Source organism: Leptodactylus fuscus, chromosome 2 (genome assembly GCF_031893055.1).
Source record: "Leptodactylus fuscus isolate aLepFus1 chromosome 2, aLepFus1.hap2, whole genome shotgun sequence".
Lineage (NCBI taxonomy): Eukaryota > Metazoa > Chordata > Amphibia > Anura > Leptodactylidae > Leptodactylus > Leptodactylus fuscus.
Window position 1 is genome coordinate 62,001,295 of NC_134266.1, and position 23,518 is coordinate 62,024,812.

Here is a 23,518-nt window from a genome sequence, read left to right on the forward strand (position 1 = left end):
TAGGGCCATATGTGACTCCTCCATTAACCCTATGGATAAAGCAGCCCTCCCTGCATCCCCTTGCTGCATTTCAGTGTGTGCAGAACCATTTCTACAGAACATGTACAGATTTTGCTTTATATGAGTCCTAATATATTACAAAAAATACTCAAATGGGCTACTTAAAATATAAGTTTTAATGGTCATACCTAAATACAAAGGATTTTGGCAATGAAAATGAAGGAAATAATCATAAGATCAATTCAGTGGGTGACTCAGCCTTTAGAACAATTATTTGTAGCTATTAAACTGGCAGCTATAGCTGTCACCTAATCTACAAAGATTGATGGTAAGATGTGTTTGTAACCACTTTATACATGACATATGGTGTATTAGTAAATTTCCTCCTCTTCATTCGTAGCCTAAGGAGCATCTGCTCAAGCTGCAGTCAAACAGAGATATGTATTACTGACTATGCAATGCAAATATAGGCAGGGTGAGATATGATCTGTGCTTACCTGGTATTACACTACCTAACACTATGGTTTGCAATGTACTGTAGTTTTGCAGGTTTCAACTTGTTACTACTTATGTATGTCTATGAGAAAAACATTATAAAATGTTTAATACACTAGACAGTACTTAGACTTTACAGAGATTGATAGCTGTCATAAAAATAAAAACATGAAAAAACAGCGTCTAGTTTGGACAATCATATGGCAGAATTTTGTGCAGATTTTAAGGCTTAGGGGGCATTCACACGGAGTAACGCCGGGCGTGTATCACAGCCGTACACGCCGGCGTTACGGCAGACTGCCGAACACTTCCCATTCACTTCAATGGGAGCGCTCGTAAACGCAGATTCTGCAGCAGAAGATCCTCCACTGAATTGGCTCATTCATCTAAACCTAATGACATAGTGAAAGTAAGATAGAAGATAGAAAGTAACCGCATCTCTGCTGTTCACAAGATGGAATTGAGTCAGATTTCCAACACCAATGGCTTGCCAAATAGTTCTAAATAGTTTACGAGGTCATGAGACAAATGGTTGACTCTTCGAGGTGCTGAAACATAATTTTGATTACCTGAGTCTTACCTGGTAGCTTATGACGGTGACATTTTCTATAATACAGTAAATGTGTTTACCTATACACACCTATGTAACTATATCTACCTATAATTACATTTACTAAATAGTTCGTGCCAAATCACTTACATCAAATTTGAACTAAAATTTCTGACTTTTGTGAAAAGTTAGCCTGACTCCTGTAGAGACATAGGCCTACACCTACTGGTTTAAATGAAGGAGCTACTTGGAGTGATGTGCACTAGAGATGAGCGAACAGTAAAATGTTCGAGGTTCGATATTCATTTCGAGTAGCCCCTCAATATTTGACTACTCAAATCGAATATCGAACCCTATTATAGTCTATGGAGGGAAAATGCTTGTTTCAGGGGTAGGCAACGTTCGATCAAACTATACTTACCAAGTCCACGAGTGAGGGTCGGGCTGGATCCTCCGAGAAGTCTTCTCCGTGCAGCGTCCCCGCGGCGTCTTCCGGCTCTTCATTCACTCTGCTAGGCATTGGGCCTGGGCAGAGCCGACTGCGCATGCCCGTACTACTAGCGAACATGCGCAGTCGGCTCTGCCCAGGCCCGATGCTTGGCAGAGTGAATTCAGAGCCGGAAGACGCCGCAGGGAAGCTGCACAGAGAAGACTTCTAAAGGTAGGAGAAGAACCAGCGTTGATTGCATTGATTGGCCGACTGTATAGCATTCGCCCAATCAATGCTGGTTCTGCATCGAACTTTTACATTCGAATAGCAAGTGGTACTCGATCGAGTATGAGTATTTCGAATACCGTAGTATTCGATCGAATACCTACTCGATCGAGTACTACTCGCTCATCTCTAATGTGCACCAAATGTATCTATATCTGAGTATACCTATAACTACTTGAAGACTTCACCCACTTTTCTTATCACTTTCTAAATTTTGCCAAAAATAAAAATTTCAAATATTTCTGTAAATTTGTTGACTTTTTGCGTCACAGTTTGAAGATGATGTAAACTGCATAATAAATGTGGACTTTAGTTTTCTCAAATTTTTTATAGAAAGAGTGAAAATTGCTCATTGACTTCAGCAATGCATACTATAATACTCCTTAAGATCCACAGAGAGCTCATTTAGTTATACATGGGGCAGGACGATAGCGCCGTGTTTCTGCTATTTTTGGCGGCATATTTGCATGGCACAGGCTTGATCTCTAGAAAAGTAAAGACTTGAGCTAGTGCCACTGACATTTCAGTAACATACAATACATTTTCAGGATATGGTTCACTTTCTTGATTCTCCATTATTCCAAATGTAAAGAAAGCTTCAGTCTACCCAGTATTAAGGAAGAGATGATTCCCTTTACTGAGATGTTATATATGAAGTCATGTGTGTAATGAAAATGTTGTAATTAGGGAAAGAGATCAGAACAGGAAAGACAGAAAGGAATAAATTCACTAATTTGTCACAGAAAATTCTGGCAGGCATCTTAATTAACTTTCCATATTTTGTGCCTCTCTGTGGTGCCAGCGATGTGTGGCCGCAAATTGTTATGGAGTTGGAATAATGTGATATGGAAGGCGGGAGCTGCGGGAAGGATTAGAATACAAATCCTCAAATAGTCTTAGTCTCACCATGTACTCATTCTACATCTTACACACACACTATATCTTGTTTGTGTATTGCTATAAGTTAGCTCGATAGAAACCAAACAGTAAAGACAGGGACATAAAATATGCAGCAAACTGGTTTATTTAGAAAAAAACAGGAAAATAAATAAGCCTTGACTTCAGGCATAAAAAGAGCAAAATTAAATACAGCCTTAACTTCAGGCAAAAACAAAATAAAAACCTGCTCGTCTGAGCAACTAACTAAACAGAAATGATAACCTAACTATACGTGTGTCTTTCTTACAACCACATGAAGAAAATAAGTGCTATATTGTCTCATTGGACTTATGGTTAAAGGACAGAACCATACACCTCCTTTCACCCCAAGAGACTGCACTGCAGTACAAAAGCTGCAGCCGTTTTCTGGCCCAGTAATGAGCCAAGGACTCACACCTGTGCTCAGTGGCGTAACTAGGAATGGCGGGGCCCCGTGGCGAACTTTTGACATGGGGCCCCCCCTCCCCAAACCGATGCCGAAGACCTCGACTGACCCCCTCCTCCGCACTCTATTATGTCCCTTAGTAAGCCCTGCACACAGTATTATCCCCAATAGTGTCCCCTGCACACACAGTATTAACCCCTATAGTGTCCCCTGCACACACAGTATTAACCCCTATAGTGTCCAATGCACACACAGTATTAACCCCTATAGTGTCCAATGCACACACAGTATTAACCCCTATAGCGTCCAATGCACACACAGTATTTACCCCTATAGTGTCCAATGCACACAGTATTATCCCCCATAGTGTCCCCTGCACACACAGTATTTACCCCTATAGTGTCCCCTGCACACACAGTATTATTAACCCCTATAGTGTCCAATGCACACACAGTATTAACCCCTATAGTGTCCCCTGCACACACAGTATTAACCCCTATAGTGTCCCCTGCACACACAGTATTATTAACCCCTATAGTGTCCAATGCACACACAGTATTAACCCCTATAGTGTCCAATGCACACACAGTATTAACCCCTATAGTGTCCAATGCACACAGTATTAACCCCTATAGTGTCCAATGCACACAGTATTATTAACCCCTATAGTGTCCAATGCACACAGTATTATTAACCCCTATAGTGTCCAATGCACACACAGTATTAACCCCTATAGTGTCCAATGCACACAGTATTATTAACCCCTATAGTGTCCAATGTACACACAGTATTAACCCTTATAGTGCCCCTGCACACACAGTATTATCCCCCATAGTGTCCCCATATGTCCCACTGTGGACACCTATAAACATTTATTATACTCTGGGGTCTGAAAAGACCCCAGAGTATAATAATCGGAGACCCGGGGGATTAAAACCATTAAAAGAACAGAGACAGTTGCTTACCTGTTCCTGTCGGCTGTCCTGTCCGCTCTTGTCCAGCTTTAATGACGTCAGACGTCACATGACCCGGGAAGCTGGCCTGGGTCATGTGACGTCAGAGACGTCAGACACAAATGACGGAGGCCTGGCAGGATCGCGGAGAGGTAAGTAACACTGTTTTTTTATGTTACCTTACCCCTCCCGGTGCGCCGATCATTATACTCGGGGTCTGCAAAGACCCCCGAGTATAATGATAGCCTCTGTGGGCCCTGCGGTGTCACTTGCCGATCCCGGCCCAGCCAGGATCGGCAAGTGAATGGGGCCCGTAACGGACTTTTAAAAAAAAACAAAAAAAACGCAGCGGTAGCGGCTGTCACCGGGCCCCCTAATGGCCCGGGCCCTGTGGCAGCTGCTACTGCTGCTACCACGGTAGTTACGCCCCTGCCTGTGCTGAGGCCTACTCCAGATCCGTCCTGGACCACACATATGTCAGAAACCTGGGGCTGATATATCTGGACTTCAGCATTCTGAACTAATATATATATATATAGAGAGAGAGAGAGAGAGAGAGAGAGAGAGAGCGCGAGAGAGAGGAAAGAAAGAAAAATTGTGAGTAAGCCCATTCCCTTGGAAGAAATGCTAGCCCCTGTACATGAATGGTCTCAGGATACTTTACTGTTAACATGACACATGAAATAGGTAGCACTCACCTTTTCTTCTCCAATCTGAAGGTAGTTTCATCTAAGAAAATAACTTTACCCCAATCCCTATACTTCCTGCAGAATGTCAGTCTGTCAGTCTGTCCTTGATGTTTTTCTTGGAGAGAAGTGACTTCTAGAAGAATGATTGTCTGGAGAAGAAAAGGTGAGTGCTACCATGAGTTCTTCGTCACGCCAACAGTCCAGCATCCTGAGACCATTTAAGAATGGGGCTGCTTCATCCAAGGAAGTGGGCTCACTCACATTTCTCCTAAGAACACTGTCATGAGTAAAGAATGGCATCTAAACATCCTCCAAGAACAACTTCTCCCAAACATCCAGTAGCAATTTGGTGACTAAAAATGCTTTTTCCAGCATGATGGAGCACCATGTCATAAGGCCAAAGTGGCTTGATGAACATAATGTTGACATTTTGGGTCCATGGTCAGGAAAGTCCCCATATCTCAATCCCATTGAGAACCTGTGGTCAATGCTGAAAAGGCACAAAAACACACAGAGATTTCGATAAACTCCAAGCACTGACTAGGTAAGAATGGGTTGCCATCAGTCAGGATTTGGCCTGGAAGCTGATATCCAGCATGTGAGGGAGAACTGCAGAAGTCCTGAAAAATAAGGGTCAACACTAAGTCTTTGCAGAAACGTGATATATTTGTCAATGAACGTGTATAACCTTATGGAATGCTGATAATTGTATTTCAGTAGCTATAGAAACATCTGACTAAAATATCTAAAAACAATAAAGCTGTAAACTTTGTAAAAAAACAACCATTTGTGTCAGTCTCCAAATTTTCGGCCATGACTGTTTATACAGACTGCCTGTTGTTTAAGAACGGAGCACTTCAGGATCTGAACAAGTTATATGGTGTGTCCCAGTGTGTTTCCGCATTTAGTACAAGTGGGAAGGGTTCCGATGGCTTTCTTGCTTGTTGAATATACTGTAAATCACTATGATGCTGTGAGTTCAGTTCAGATGTGGCACCATCGTTCCGGTAAAGGCAGCCATGTTTCTCAAACCAAACACAGCGATCTGCATGGTACCTTACATTTCACAATCATCCGCACTTTTCCAGAGGTCTCACACAATCCAACCTGTGTTCTTTGCAGACACTAGAGGAGGAACTTTTTGGCAATAATGAAGAAAGTTCGGCCTTTAAGGAATTCTTGAGCTTGCTCGGAGATACGGTCTTACTTCAGGACTTCAAAGGGTGAGTTCCAAGGATTAAAAGTGACAGATGGGACTAAAAGAACACAATTGTTTTGATTGCAGAAAGCACTAGCTATGGTCTGAAGTGACATGTAATGGGTTGGAAATCAATATTTTGTGCTTTGACATTGAAAAGATCTGCTGATTAGATTTTCTCATGGTGGGATTGTGGTCTTTTTTTGTACATTTGATTGCCCATTCACTTGCCTTCTTTTGTCCTTTTGTGGAAAATAGAGATATAAAAGCTGCAGTCTTTACAGAAATCATAAGTGTGACATCAATCGTGATCATTCTTGGTGCTTTCTGATTTTCCATGTGTATATCGGTCTGGGGGGATTTTGTGCTTTGGTTTTAAAACTTTTTAATTTTAGGGGGCATTATTTTTTTTTAAAGTGGATAGAATAGATATTGGTAAAGAAATATGTTACAAGGTCAAAGGTCCTGATCATTATATGTATATATCCTATCTAGAAGCATGAACCTTATAACATACTGTACTCCCCCCCATCAATATGTCGTTAGAGAGTGGGAGGAAACCCATGCAAAGTCAGGGAGAACATACAAACTCCTTACATTTGGGGATGTCCAATAAGTTCTATCCAATATATAAGCTGTCGGTGTCAGGCTGTTTAAGGACACAACCTGTTGACAAGGGAATTGGAAATATTCCTTTAACAATTCATAAATATTTGAGGAATAATAGGAATAAACTAAAAAAAGATACTGGACATCTCTATGTATCCATCTAAATCCCTGATCATTGAGTCTAGGAGTCCAGTGGGCGGTCCTGCATATTGATTGGCAGCACTCAGAGATGACTGTGAATCATTTCTTAGCACCGCCCACAGGACTCCTAAGTCTAAACTAAATATCAATCCGCTCTGCTCTTCCAGCTTTATAATATGATCCCTGCAGATTGGACTGCTTTTTCATTATGACGGGTCCCCTTTAATGTTTCTGTCTTCATCACAGTTTTCGCGGAGGACTGGACGTAGCACATGGTCAGACGGGCACAGAGTCCATTTACACTGCATTCAGAGACAAGGAGATCATGTTTCATGTGTCAACCAAGTTACCGTTTACAGAAGGAGATACCCAGCAGGTGAGAACTATTGACCCGCAGATGGTAGGTGCTGATAACATAGTCCGCTTTATATGTCTTTAGTATCACAAGGTACAAGCTGCAAACTATTACTGGCACCTACCTACTACTTACTTAGTAAGCCCAAGCTTTCCCAAATATTCCAAATCGCAGAGAACTATTGGGGCAGTTCCTGACTACCTTTCAAATCAATAATATATCCAGCAGTGAATTTTACCTTGGAGTAGGTCATATATGATAACATGTAACTCTTATTTAAATGCAACATACAAATGTTTCCTTCTTTGCTTTGCTTATTCTCAGATATGTGGCGCAAGTTTAAAAAGAGAAACTAATTTTAGGTTACTCTGTCCTGAGATGTATATCCTATTTGCGTCTGTGTGGCCACCTGGTGGTTATGATGGGTACTGCAGCCTGTTGCAACTGTTGTTGGCATGTATATGTACTGTATTGAAATTAACAAAATGTGAGAGGAAAGACAAGGGTGGACACAGGTAATTGATACAACCTGACAGATGCCATGTCCATAAATGAATTCCTTGAGTTAAACGTATGTTCACCTTTATTGAATATGTTCACATCAGTTTACAGCAGGTTACTGTTTATTTATATAGAGTCTTCTTAAGACTAAGGAGAGAAAATCAACTTTTACTCTTTATGTAAATGAGCTGTTCAGTGCACTGGGGGTGTGGTCACCAAAGATGGTTTCTTCACTTAAGTACCTGTCAATATTTATGTTGGGAAATGGCACTGGGTAGCAGCTACAGGCAAAAATGGGTGATCTAGTAGATATGACAATGCCCCGGATGCACTTGAAAGCGTCAAATCAGTAGCGTCACAGACCTCAACAAGGTTTAACCCCCAATGGTTAGGCCATAACAAACATGGCCGTACAAATGTACTTATCACACATTTTGATTCTGTGTTTCCTATGTACAGAGAACAGGTGTGGTACGGTCAGTTCATTTTACAAAGTAGTGACTCACTGTCTGGCTTATTTACTAGCGGAAGGTTAGTTTATATTATTTTTTATCACCAGTCAGTAATAAAACCCCATATGTAATATAGAGATAAGATAAGAGGGAGAAGTTCGGTAGCTAGGTAAAGGTTTATGTACAGGCAAAAAATGGAGCAGAGACGGTCTTATAGGCTGATTTATACTAAAGTACCAAATAATGTTACTCAGAAGAACCAGACGAAAGTGAACGACCACTGTCACCAGTGTCCTTACATAGACAATAACATGAAAGAGATCAAAGCAAGTCTATACTTTATCTTTATGTGACATCCATTAACTATATGTTATGTTTAAGGCTGAGGCCACACGTTGCGGAAACAGAGCTTTTATTGTTGCAGATATTGTTGCTGTTTTTTGAGCCAAAGCCAAGAATTTCTGCAAAAGGAATAGGAAATATATAGGAAGCTTTTATACTTCTATCTTCTGCTTGATCCACAGAGTGACAGCATTAAAAAAATGTAATACCTGACTGACACCACCAAGGTGAAATTTAATCTGCTCACAGTAGATGAACCTTGGCTTTCTCCAAGAACCTAGATAGAATAGAGGTGCCATACATCTTCAGTAGCTCTCAGTTGAATGCTCACTTGGACAACAGCTATTACTTCTGATACACCCTTCCCCATATACATGCACCCTTGACTTAACCAAAATTGCATCTTAGTGGTCATGTTATACCACCGCTGATATATAGCATTCCTGTGGATCTTTAATAGCTGTTTTCACTGCTTATATCTTAGCCCCTGATGAGTTATTCTATTGAAACGCGAAGGGTTTATATGGTTGAGTCTAGTCAGTATGGAGTGACTATTGGGGTCCTAGTCTCTGAGCCTGCTGGTGTGACACAAGGCTAGTATCCACAGGATGCATGAGCTATCCTTTGCAAGCTTGCTGTACTTATTCTCAATTTTGGCACAACTATAGCCTCTCCATCTGAATTTTTTTTTGGCTAGGGACCTATACAGTACATCATCAGGTCCGGACCTGGGTTGTCAATTTATAGATATCACAGTCCATGTTATATTCTCTCCATATTTAAGCCCTTTGATGCAGTGGTGTCGTTCTCCACCCTTGAATTATCATTTTTTTATCATTATTAAATATTATTTTTGTGTTCACATACATTCTCTGTGAATGTAGGTCAAAATTTGGAGATTGACATTTTTGCCTTTGTGAATATATCAGGCTCTGTCACCAGCTGTCTGAGGCTAGATTATCTCCAAGAGAAAATTCAACATGTCTGGTCTTTTATTCCCCTGACATTGCCTGTCATGATCCCTGTTTCACATTAAATCAGTAGGTTTGATTATTTTTCCCTTTAATGTATGGGGGGGGGGGGGGTAATATAAAGTACCAGGATTACAACCCATCACCTACCTTCATAGGACCCATTGTACCCTGTCTGAATGAATCATCAGAACAATTCAACTCTATGGGACTATTGGAGATAGTGATGGCTTCTCTGCAGCAGTCTCATAGAGATAAATGGAGACAAGGGTATAAAGCCCCCTTACCATGGGGGTCCCAGTAGTTGGACCCCCATTGATCAGTCACCTATACTATGGATAAGATATGATAAGCTGTAAACTGGACACGACCTCTTCAAGGTTTTTTATTTAATATTTTCTCCAGTGAAAAGTTGCAGCAAACTCCTTCCTTCTCATCCTCGGCATTCTCTACCACCGTCCCACATGCTGATCAACATTTCAATGAGCTCGGTGAATGAACTGAGCATTACTAATTCATAAGAGGCCATCGCTTTACATTTGCATATTCCCTGCAGTAATAAATAATTGTTTGTATTTCTAGGTAGCCATAAAGTAAGTGTGAATAGTTTACTCATTAGCGTGAGCCGCTTATCATTAGCAATAAACGCCAGGGATGATATTAAGCCCGTCACAAGTAGCAATGGCATTTACAGCGAAGTAAAGTTTACTTGTGGAAATAATAACTTTACATAATATTAGCTAGTGCTGCAGAGGACAGACATAACAACCATCATATTGACGTCTCTTGTGACTATAGATTGGCTCAGGACAAGTAAATAAATGTGAAAAAATCCTGGAGTTTCTTATATCTCTACATTCTGCGTATTCATCTTTTAATCCTCCTAAAAACGTATCAATAAATTAACAGCTCGGAGTTATCCGTCGGGGGTGCCCATATACAAGGGAGAATGGAAACACCCAGTTATCAGTTTATTCAGGAATTTATAGTCGTTGTAATAGAGGAATAGTGCAATGTAGATGCTATAAGTTTAACTATAGGGGTGCAGTGGTTGCGACATGTCCCAGAGCCGGGGGCCCCACAAGTCACCCTCAGAACACTAGGACAGGGTAAACTTTCATTCTACCAGTCTGTCCATCATAATTATCTGGTGCACTGGAAAGGGGAAATTTATGATACACAGACTTCCACCATCAAAAAGAAGAAAATTAACTATTTCATGGCAGAAAACTAACTATTTCATGGCAAAAATAGCAGTCAGCTGCATATAGTCAAGGAGGGATGATTTTTTTGGGTTGTCCATAGAACAAAGAGGGGAATTCTTGCTATGCAAGAGGAGCCGATGTGAATCTTGTGTGATGAGACATAATGTGAACAATTCTTGGCCAAGATAGAGAAGGAAGGGGAAAGTAAATGCTGCTAAAATGTCCAGATGGGAAGTGGCTGACACTTGCAAAAAGTTTCTCAAGGGCTTAAGCTCAACTTTTGCACTAGAGCCCATGAGCCTTTAGTTATGTCGTTGGCTCCAGACATGTTGTTTCATGGACACATGGATACTGGTGTGCAATCCTGCGATTGTCCTTCTGCTGCCTCCTTTGCACTGTTTACCTGTGTTAGAAAGTGGACCTAGAGTTATTAGCCAAGTGCGAGGCTGGATTTATGTACCATGGTGGTTGGAGCTGTGGTGGCCATTGCCAACTGTTTCCTACGATTTGAGATGGAGACTGGGAAGTCAAGAACAATAGGGAGCATCTAGGTATCATAGGAATGGGTTACAGCAAGGGTTGATGTGGTGACTACGGCTTATTTTTTTATTGTTAACCCTTTCTGATAATTTAATGCATGAAATGTATGAATGTATGAAAAGGAGTAACAATGTTAATAGTGTTAATGTAAGTTCTGTATAACTTCAGTAGCCCGAACACAATATTACTGGACTGTTATCTGTGTACGGTAGATACACTGTCATATTCCCATTTTCCAACTTAACTGCTGATATGCTAATCAGAGTTCGCTGAGTATTGCTTGGCATCTAACAAGTTGGGCACAGTCAAAAGGATATATAGCCAGACTCTGACATGTCCAACTGAAAATTGTCAGAGCAGCTGGGCCCAAATTACTGTGTCCCTGGCAAAGATACCCAGTCTGACTTATCCAAAACCCATTACACTGTATTTCATGAAGCTGAGGACTTTAACCTTCAAAGTTACTGTAGAAATTCAGAAAGTTATTCTTCAGTTATTTGACGATTTTAGTCAACATGTCTGAGGCTGTCTTAAAGTTGTGAAGATTTTCCAATTACAGAAAAATTCTCACTTTGCTCTATGTTTGACCATCCAGTCTAAACATTAGTCAGTATCTATAGTGTGACTAAGAGGGCTTGAGATACGTGTAAAGTATTTGCTCGAACGGTGTTAGAAGCCAAGTAAATTACTGTATGAAGGAGCACTCAGGATTCATATCAGCCAGTGGGACGAGGAGACAGAAGAATAGATAATCCAGCACATCCATTGTAGAATCTTAAAGTTTATTGTATGTCCAAAATTCTATAAAATGTATTTAAAACAGTGATGACTCTGAGACGATCATACATTTGGAAGTGTTCTTAGTCGTAGTGTGTAGTGACTACAACCAGGGCTATGGAGTCTGTAGAGCAAACCACCGACTCCAACTCCTCTTCCGCAGCCAAGTCCTGCTCCGACTCTGACTACTTCTTAAAGGGACTCTACCAGTAAACTACTTTTTTTTCTAATTATCACGTCGGAATTGCCTTAAGAAAGGCTATTCGTCTCCTACCTTTAGACGTGGTCTCCGCCGCGCCGTTCCGTAGAAATACCGGTTTTAACCGGTATGCAAATAAGCTCTCCGCAGCAATGAGGGCGGGCCAGAGCGCTGAAAGGCCGATGAACGCATCCCCATTGCTGCCCAAGAGCTCTTTCCTGCGCCGCCTCCTTGTTCTGCAGCAACTCCACCTCTTCTGGCTTCTCTTGCTCTTGTAGTTCTATAGAGGAGCATAGAGAGGCCACCCCAAAATGGCCACCGGCCAGCTCCTGTATTGAACTGCAAGAGCGGCTACCCAAAAATGGCCGGCGGGGTGGCCTCTCTATGCTCCTGTATAGAACTACAAGAGCAAGAGAAGCCAGAAGAGACAGAGTTGCTGCAGAACAAGGAGGCGGCTCAGGAAAGAGCTTTCGGGCAGCTATGGGGATGCGCTCATCGGCCTTTCAGCGCTGGGGCCCACCCTCATTGCTGCGGAGAGCTCATTTGCATACCGGTTAAAACCGGTATTTCTACGGAACGGCGCGGCGGAGACCACGTCTAAAGGTAGGAGACGAATAGCCTTTCTTAAGGCTATTCCAACGTGTTCATTAGAAAAAAAGGTAGTTTAATGGTAGAATCCCTTTAAATCACTGACAGACATGGTTAGACATTCTAACCATTCTAATTTAAGAAAAAGCTACAAAATATCTATCGAATTATACAACATCAATAATTGTATAATATCATTAAAAATAATTAATCATTTTTTTTCGAAGTCGCGGTTGGAGTCCATAATTTTTTTCTGCCTCTGACCACCCAAAACTAGCCCCAAATCCAACTGTGACTCCCCAAGTTAGAACTTAGAGGACCAATGCTATATATATATATATATATATATATATATATATATATATATATATATATATTTGCAAACAAAAGCCTTTGTGACTGCCCATTGCAAAATAGGGTGCAATTAAGCACTTGGGGACAAAATGTCACCTAAATGACTTTGGATACACATATCTGTGATACCCGTGTCTTCAACTGTCCTACAATTATCTCGTTTCAGCTGCAGAGAAAAAGACACATCGGGAACGACATAGTAGCCATTGTGTTTCAAGAAGAGAACACCCCTTTTGTTCCGGACATGATCGCTTCAAACTTTCTCCATGCGTATATTGTGGTGCAAGTAGAGAATCCAGAGACGGACTGTACAACTTACAAGGTATGGCACATGCACTACGTATATACACATACAGAAAAGAGGTATACAAAACTTGCCCTTGTGATATTTCATGTTCAATGTCATCGTCCTGTTTGCACTACGTCCTACAATTACCAAACAGCAATATGTAGCAGTGATCTCCAGGAACTACTCAGCTATTAAAATGACTCAGTAGGAAAAACATTACAGGGTCATTACAATGCGTCATAGCATTACAGTATGTCAAATGGGGTCTGTCTAGGTCATGGCTACCGTCACCAGCAAGTGAACAGGTGGAAGTCCTGACATTGGCTGGTGACCAAGTCAATTGAATAAAAGTAAAACATAAAAGGTGTGTAAAGGGTGACTTGTTGGAGGAGAGCTGGAGGGCACAGTTCACCTCCTTTCATGAATAATAACAAGGTAATATTGTAGAATAAAGGGAATTACAGCACGTAGCTCTTCAGTGCATAGAGGACAACCTCAGTAATACAATCTATGGGTTTGACCTATCTGTAAGCTTTTTCCTTTGTTACTCCTCAACCTCCTACAAGACATAAGAAGAGTATATTGCAGGATTTGGCTTCTTTTTTTATTTGCATATAATAGCTGCATCTGATCTATATGATAGAGGCGGAAAGTGCACAGAGAGAAACTCTGTAGATATTTTCTTTTTTCTTTTTTTATGTAGATTGAGAACCCCATATAGGGATCACAATTTACATTTTTTTCCCTATCAGTATGTCTTTGTAGAAAGGGAAGAAATCCACGCAGACACGAGGAGAAGATATAAATTCCTTTCAGATATTGTTTCTGGCAGGATCTGAACCCAGGACTCCAGCGCTGCAAGGCTGCAGTGCTAACCACTGAGCCACCATGTTGCCCCCAAACGCTATAGATTTTCTGTGAAAAATGCTGTGTTAAAAAAAAAAAAGTGTGATGCATCTAGCTGGGTCTTTTCCACAGTGTTTTTTGGCTGCGGCTCGCTACATGGGGCCATAGATTTCAGATTCTGATGCAGAGAGGGCAGAAGATGCCTCTGATTTATTGATTTATTGGTAGCATGACCACGTTGCTATTCAGTCCCATTCAAATCGAAGGGGCTGAACTACAATACCAAGCACAGCCACTATATGATATATGATTCTGTGCTTGGTAAATACCATACATACGTATCAGTAATATCATAGTCCTGGAAAACCCCTTTAAGAAGTAAGAGCTTTTTAATAAATTAAGTGCATTGTACAAGGCTGGAGATCAAGACTGGTGTAAGAATTGCCAGTCTTGATAAATCTTCCCCAGTGTGCAGAAAGTAGTCTGAGAAACTGGTGGCCATTTTACACAAATTAGAAGGTGACGGGGAGCCAAAAAGATTATTGTGACATTTTTATTCTAAATCAGAGGGTCATTTTAATTTCCGTCTAGTTGAATAGGATAATCCAGTATAAGGGCCAGTTCACACGGAGTTAACGCGCTCGCATTCTGGCACTTATACATGTGTCAGAATGTGAGCACTCAAAACAGATCACATTGATTTCAATGGGTCGTTATGGGCGTATAACCTGCAAAATTACGGGCGCAAAATTACGTGCGTTATATGCCCGTGATGACCCATTGAGATCAATGTGATCTGTTTTGAGCGCTCACATTCTGACAATTGTATACGTGCCAGAATGCGAGTGCGTTAACTCCGTGTGAAGTGGCCCTAATAAGAAGGTGCATTGTAACATCATGTAATCCTGTAGCAGTCAGGAGTCTGCAGAAAGGGTTAAGTGACATGACATTTACTTATCAGCCACTGAAGGAAGGTGACATTTTGATAGCAGACAATCCATTCATTGCATCAGATAAATGTATTGCTGGAATTAACAAGTCAAAAACAGCTGTCTCGCCCATCGCCTGCTCTCAACTGGATATTATATCAAACCTGGAAAAACAGCATTGCTTATCAGTGTACATTTTCTATCTCAATAAATGCCAGTTGAGAGGAAATATGACCAAGCAGTGACAGGAGGAGTGGGTGGAGGCGCATAAGGTTTACAGCAATAAAACAATAAACCCGATCGCACAAGAGGAAGCTGCTTGGATCTCCACAAGCGAATCGCTGGGGCGGCATTGTTACAATAAAGTACCAGTTTATGCGAAGAGTTACAGAATGTGCTGTTTGGTGAGGCGTCCTACGAAGAACAGATTGGCTCGCGTGGAGCTGTTAATTGTTTCCAAGAAGCAGCTGGCCTTAGCCAGACAATATTCGAGTGCAAATATTATACAAGGACAGGAACTTCCCCCATTAGGTTGGTTGCTAGGCAGAAACTCACACAGGCGTATGACAAAGATGGGGTTATTAGGTAGAATTGTTGCTTTATGAGGATAATGGAGAGGAGGTTTCCCTGGCCAGAGCGTAATGGTCTGCAAATTGGAAAACCATATGCCAGACTTAATTTTATTGACCCGATCATTTATAGGATCAGAAAATACTAAAATACCAGCTGTCCGTACATGAAAACACATGCAGCACAAACAAATATATTAAGGGATTCATGTCTTGGCATGGATTGTCTTCTTCTGGATATATTTTTAAGCAAACAAGGAGAAGTTGTTTCCTTCTAAAATGTCCAAGTGTTACATTGAGGTTTAGTTTTATTAAGCAATAATAATAGTAGCAGTGTTGGGAGGCCTTGCCAGATGTAATTCTTATTATTAGGACTGTTAGCGCTCATTGTTATCCTCAATGCCAGCCAGCCTTTCCTGGATAGCCATGTCTTTGATGATCACCGATAACACATTCTCCAGGCAAGGCTTTCCCTTCTGCCAAACTGTGACAGCTATGAACTAAAAAAAAACTATCAGAAAAAAACAGGATACTACAATAAGCCATATTCTGTGAACATCTAAATATCCATAAAGGAACTTGTGCCGTCTCCAGGACATACTGGATAAAGCAACTGCCCAGCACCCCTCATTTTAACCTATAACCAGTGTTGGATTGGGTGCCAATGGCCCGCCAGTAGAATTCATTCTCGGGCCCACTTGTTAAATGCAAATATTACCTGCCTCCCATTATTTTTAGTATTAGCCTGCTGCCCACCCAATGTCTTAAACTAGGGCCCCTTTAGCTTTGTGATGGGGGCCACTCATTGACAGCAAAGAGATGGGGCCCAGGAAGGAGTATAGTGCAGTGCCTGACTTGCCTATGTGCCTAGATGTCATCTCAGCCACCCAATGCAATCTATATATAGTAACTTAGGTAGTTTATTAAATATTCTACCGAGTTTATTATATGAACATGTAGCCTATGCGAGATGCTTTATGCTGCTCATATGTATGTAGTAAACAACTGAATGTTCTGTGTGTTACACCACTCTGGGAAGGATTAGGGTTCTAGGGGCCCACTAGCCACAGTGGGTTAGGGCCCATCGGGGGTTTTCGCCTGTGCCCCCGTGGGCCAGTTCAACCCTGCCCCAAACCACCCACTTTACTATTAAGTAGCCAATTCAATCCCCTGAAAAGCCCAGATATGCTTTAACCTTTTGCAACTGACAGCTCACTCCATCAGAAAGCCATGACAATAAATCAATCTCCGGTTACAGATATCTGCAGATTGTGGGTGCTCATAATAGTGTGGTTAAAAAAGGACTTTTTTCACTTTCAGGTATAGTGTTAAAAAAATATTTTCTACACTTGTAACTTGTATGGGGAAAATGCCAAGAAAAAGTGCATGTGAAACTAGTAAACCCACCATAATAGAAAGTAACATGCACAAAGACCTGTGATATTGAAGTTGAGCCCTTACAAGTCTTTACAGCAGAAAACTTCCTACATCCAGCTTTTATCTTAGTACAATCACTATTTTTGCTTACACCCTATTTGTTGCTATTGTGTAGGAGGGTGTTTGCTGAATATTTATGTAATATACTTATATTACGTTCTTTTAATAGAAAATTGGCTCTAAAGTTCTCCCTAGTAACAAGTGTCCACAGGGAGAATCTGCCCCAAACAGACTGTGTATTGCCAGTGAGAACAGATATAGCAGATGCTAAAATTTGGACAATTCAAATACCTGTATCTTTGATTTCATACCTCCTAGAAGGTAGTTCTGGTGTGATATGTAAGTGGAGATTTTCAGCTTTCTTATGCTACCAAGATCACAGTTCTAGCTATAAAAACAGGCTGTATCACTGGATAAAAACACACGGGAATATGAGTTTTATATGCCGCAGTTCATGAAAACAAACAAAAAAAAAATATAAAAATAAGTAAAGAAAGTGAAACAACATTTACACTTGAAGAATTATACTAAAGTATGAGTAAAGACTTAAGGCCCTGGAATCACTATATACATAGTAATGCTAGCAGCTGGACATGGTAGGAGGCCGGGCGCTCTGGCCTTTCCATGATGACACGAAGCATTGTGCATTGAAGTGAAACATTTTAGGTAAGAAGTTTAATGTAATAGGAAAAGGTTTAGGACAGTAATTGTCGGGTTCACTGCACTTTGACTAATACATATGCAGTCATTTTACTGGAAATATTACTAAACAGTCTATGGATTGCATACTTATCCCATATAAAGTCCATCTCTCCTGGTGTGACTAAAGTGTCATATTCAAAGCATAGATCTTCATAGAGCTACTGTCACTGGTAGCAGGAACACCCAGACTATATGTTTGAAGAACCACAAAGTCTTAGCAATTGGTGGGGATAACACATCAGCGCCTTCCTATATTATGTTCTACATTGTTGAAATCTCTCCACTTATTAAATGGGTTTTACAGCTGAAACATTTTTTAAAGGAGTTGTCCAGTTTCAGACAAGTATTGAGAGACAAACAGTATAGTTTGTATGATGAGAAGTTGATGTCATTCTCTGCTTGTGTCATTCATTGTTTACTTACAGTGAATAAAAATCAATTCATGGTCATATGATGTGCAGTACATGGTCATGTGATATACAGTCCATGGTCGTGTGATGTACAGTCCATGGTCGTGTGATGTACAGTCCATGGTCGTGTGATATACAGTCCATGGTCGTGTGATGTACAGTCCATGGTCGTGTGATGTACAGTCCATGGTCGTGTGATATACAGTCCATGGTCGTGTGATGTACAGTCCATGGTCGTGTGATGTACACTCCATGGTCGTGTGATGTACAGTCCATGGTCGTGTGATGTACAGTCCATGGTCGTGTGATATACAGTCCATGGTCGTGTGATGTACAGTCCATGGTCGTGTGATGTACAGTCCATGGTCGTGTGATATACAGTCCATGGTCGTGTTATGTACAGTCCATGGTCGTGTGATGTACAGTCCATGGTCGTGTGATGTACAGTCCATGGTCGTGTGATGTACAGTCCATGGTCGTGTGATGTACAGTCCATGGTCGTGTGATGTACACTCCATGGTCGTGTGATATACAGTCCATGGTCGTGTGATGTACAGTCCATGGTCGTGTGATGTACAGTCCATGGTCGTGTGATATACAGTCCATGGTCGTGTGATGTACAGTCCATGGTCGTGTGATGTACAGTCCATGGTCGTGTGATGTACAGTCCATGGTCGTGTGATGTACAGTCCATGGTCGTGTGATGTACAGTCCTTGGTCATTTAATATACAGTCCATGGTTGTGTGATGTACAGTCCATGGTCATGTGATATACAGTCCATGGTCGTGTGATGTACACACAGGTGCACAGCTCGTTACAGTCACAGCACAGTAATCAGACATCTGCCTGGTAACGAGCTGTGCACCTGTGTGTCCATCACATGACCATGGACTGTATATCATCAACAGATAGGTCAGACTCACCTGAATGTAACAACTTTTTCCCAATGCCTCCATGGCAGCCATATCAATTTATTTCACAATATTCAAATGAGCAGTCTGGACCACTGAGGGCTGCACTGTTGCTACAGATTGCTGTGTCCCACATTGCTCAAATATGTGTGTTCAGATGGGAAAACATAGGGCCAGGCAAATAGCTCCCTGGCCCTGTCACACAAAGAAGGGACTGTTGGTTTAATATGCTTCACCCTGCTGACAGACTCCCTTTAAGTGACAGGCAAGAACCAGCAAGGATGTATTTTTTGGGGAATTTCTAAATTATTAGCCTATATTCTTAATAAGAAGTTTACAACAGCTGATATAAAGTGTTGGATTAGAGAGCAGATTAGATACTGTAGTGTTTTTGTAGCCATTGAAACGTATAGTTCTAAAATCTGCACATTATAGAATCTATATGTTACTAGTATTTCTGTATTTATAGCATCTGTATTCCTTATTTTTGTTTTCCTCTTATCCAGGTTTCAGTGACTGCACGAGAAGATGTCCCATCTTTTGGGCCCCCACTACCGAATCCACCAGTATTCCAAAAAGTAAGAAATGTAAATGTATACCTGCTCAGCGGGGAGGAGACATGAAGCACCGGGCACTCACAGCTATTGTTATCCTCATAAACAATCTTCTTGTCGTACAGTAAAATTCATTGTATTCAACAACACCAGATGTGCAAAACAACGTGAACTAAAATCTCCATCGTAAATCAGCCATATTGAAGAATTGGCGTGTTCTGCCAGCCCATTATACCCTGTATTAGAACTGCCTTCGCTTCAAACATTCAACATTTTATTAGGATATAGGGTGTTTTACATGAAATAAGATAAAACAATCTTTATTATATAATGGAGAACTAAATATTAAATAGACAGGTTCCTAGGAGCCCAAAGGGTCCATTCACACGGAGGAAACTGGTGAGAAATTTGGTGTGGAATTTTTTTTTTTCAGCGCTGAAATTCCACACCAAATTCCTCACCATTTTCCTCCATGTGAATGGAGCCAGAGTGTTCTACACTATGTTTTAAGTCAATTTAAGGTGCGGCTCATACCAAAATTGTTCGACCCAAAGCAAATCAGGGACCTGAGTTGCCCAACCTGAACATGAAATGAATCTTGAGAGGTTGAGAGGTAGCATGCATGTCACTGGTAGGGTGCATGCACACTACGTAACGCCGGGCGTGTATGAGAGCCGTACACGCCGGCATTACGGCAGACTGCCGAACACTTCCCATTCACTTCAATGGGAGCGCTCGTAACAGCGGCGTTTACGAGCGCTCCCATTGAAGTGAATGGGAAGTGTTCGGCAGCCCTGCTGCAATGCCGGCGTGTACGGCTCTCATACACGCCCGGCGTTACGTAGTGTGCATGCACCCATAGTGTGCGTTTTATCATCTGCACCCACAAGGTAGAATGCAGGAAGCTGAGGAGACTTTTGGATGTCTTTCTGTGTGTCCCAGAACTGTTGGACATTAGACTTGAATTTTGAAAGTGTACTTTCATGCATAAAACCACTTTTCATATATGAATAGCACACGTGAGTATAAGAAATGTACAAAAACTTGTTTCTTTCTCCACTTATTAGTCTGCTTCCTCCTCCATATCTTCACTTAATCTTGTTTGTTTACATAGAGTCTGTATCCGCTCACACATAGAGCCTTATGGTGAGAGAAGGGGGAGGAGGAGAAGGCTGATATTTGATTTATTACCTCAGTGTTAAAAGAGTTTTCCCACACTTACAGAGTAGCATCAGTAACTAAGTAACTAAGCTATATTACAAAGTTTCTTATAGTCACTTGTACTATTTATTTACTTATTGGAGGTACATTTTAAGTTTCTAAAAGTTTCAGTCTCTGGTTTTATGCAGTACCCTCCAGTTTAATGATAAGACTGTACTGAGCAGCAGGGATGGGTTATACAATCTGCGGGACCACACAAGAAGCAGACGTGATCACCTAGTTCTGTACATTTGCACAGTGAGACACTTGGAAAAGTGTTCCTTTCCCTCCCAGATGTGCATTCACTCCTGTAACACTTTCCAGGACAGACACCTGCCACCGGCAGCCGAAAGTCACCTAATAGTGACTCAGGGAGCCAAGCAGGGCATGACTCAGTAAAATTAACAAATTTCTCCTCGCAGACCATTCCTCTATACACAGCAGGGAGCAGGCCATCATTTGGAAAGAAAATGAGTGCCAGCTTTTGGCAGTCAAAATATTAGTCATGATTCTCCCTAAGCTGTCATAAAATGCGTCAGCATGTCAGCTAGCAAGCCTGTGAGTCCCTGCTGGTCGCATAAAGATGAAAGAGATGCAAGGAAATCTGAATACCAAATGAGTTCATTATGTCTCGCACTTTCTGATTTCTTACCACTGAGCCCTGCTGGTAGAGTATGTACTGCAAAATTCCTTATTAGGATCACGTTGTGCTGGTAATGGACAGAACTGTACCTGAGTCATGTCTCAATACTGTACTGAGCTGGCACAGCTTTAAAGGGCAAAGTACCTTACAAATGTAAATGATGCTGAGCAACCTGATTCACGTTATGGATCTCGCCAGTCCTGCGGTTTTGTAGCAGTGGGCCCCTGCTCTCTTAAAAGTAAAGGTGAGAAAAGTTACACCCATAAAATCAGAGTAGTCCTTACCTTTGTCCCGCAAAGATATTACTATTCCCTCAAAATTCTCAAAGTGTGGGGAATAGTCATATCATAAATTTACAAAAATAGATAATGATTGCGATATCTACATAGAGACGGAAAGCTTCCAGTTGTGAAGGAACGGATACAACATAGGGTGTAAGTGACATCTTAAACTACATAGTTATACAGAATATTACTTGAGAGATATAGAAATATAATAATTTGTAATCTTTACTATACTTATCTAAAGCAACCCAAAAGGAATGTAACATTTTAATATTAAATTAAATATTTAAACAATTAAATATTAAACACAAAATATTAAAACAATTTTATATTTTTCAGAAAACAGCTTTCAGTTGGAAAAACGTTTAAAAAATCACCTCTGTCTTCAGGTTTTTCTTTGATTCCTTTTAAAGGAACATCCAACAAATATGCGGGTGTGCTGAAGGTCATACAGTACAGTAAACTAGTCCAAATGCCCAATACTAGAGATGAGCGAACAGTGTTCTATCGAACTCATGTTCGATCGGATATTAGGCTGTTCGGCATGTTCGAATCGAATCGAACACCGCGTGGTAAAGTGCGCCATTACTCGATTCCCCTCCCACCTTCCCTGGCGCCTTTTTTGCTCCAATAACAGCGCAGGGTAGGTGGGACAGGAACTACGACACCGGTGACGTTGAAAAAAGTAGGCAAAACCCATTGGCTGCCGAAAACATGTGACCTCTAATTTAAAAGAACAGCGACGCCCAGCTTCGCGTCATTCTGAGCTTGCAATTCACCGAGGACGGAGGTTTCCGTCCAGCTAGCTAGGGCTTAGATTTTGGGTAGGCAGGGACAGGCTAGGATAGGAAGGAGAAGACAACCACAACAGCTCTTGTAAGAGCTAAATTCCAGGGAGAAGCTTGTCAGTGTAACGTGGCACTGACAGGCTCAATCGCCGCAACCCAGCTTTCCCAGCATCCTGAAAGGAATACACTGACAGTGTATTCCCGTATACCCCATATATACACCCCAAATCCCCGTTCCAACGGTGTGCCCCCCCACCTTCACCTCAGAAATACCCTGCAAGTCCCCTAGCAATAGAATTGGGGCTATATACACCCACAATTTTTGCTACTGGTATATAGTGCCATTGTCTGACTGGGAATTCAAAGAATATATTGGGGTTACGTGCACCTACAATTTTTGCTACTGGTATACAGTGCCGTTGTCTCACTGGGAATTCAAAGAATATATTGGGGTTACGTGCACCCACAATTTTTGCTACTGGTAGATAGTGCCATTGTCTCACTGGGAATTCAAAGAATATATGGGGGTTATGTGCACCCACAATTTTTGCTACTGGTATATAGTGCCATTGTCTGACTGGGAATTCAAAGAATATATTGGGGTTACGTGCACCCACAATTTTTGCTACTGGTATATAGTGCTATTGTCTCACTGGGAATTCAAAGAATATATGGGGGTTACGTGCACCCACAATTTTTGCTACTGCTATACAGTGCCATTGTCTCACTGGGAATTCAAAGAATATATTGGGGTTACGTGCACCCACAATTTTTGCTACTGGTAGATAGTGCCATTGTCTCACTGGGAATTCAAAGAATATATGGGGGTTATGTGCACCCACAATTTTTGCTACTGGTATATAGTGCCATTGTCTGACTGGGAATTCAAAGAATATATTGGGGTTACGTGCACCTACAATTTTTGCTACTGGTATACAGTGCCGTTGTCTCACTGGGAATTCAAAGAATATATTGGGGTTACGTGCACCCACAATTT

The 23,518-nt window shown here is 41.3% G+C and overlaps 1 protein-coding gene across 5 annotated transcripts in view; it reads left to right on the top strand.

Annotated features, from left to right (window-relative positions):
* RAP1GAP2 (RAP1 GTPase activating protein 2) overlaps positions 1–23,518 on the top strand; it is a 551,082-nt gene that overhangs the window by 499,904 nt on the left and 27,660 nt on the right. For all 5 annotated transcript variants that reach the window (XM_075263831.1, XM_075263830.1, XM_075263834.1 and 2 more), the window contains 4 exons: positions 5,849–5,949; positions 6,921–7,050; positions 13,125–13,280; positions 19,559–19,630. In XM_075263831.1, coding sequence (XP_075119932.1) covers positions 5,849–5,949; positions 6,921–7,050; positions 13,125–13,280; positions 19,559–19,630 — 459 coding nt within the window. The remainder of the gene's footprint in view (positions 1–5,848; positions 5,950–6,920; positions 7,051–13,124; positions 13,281–19,558; positions 19,631–23,518) is intronic.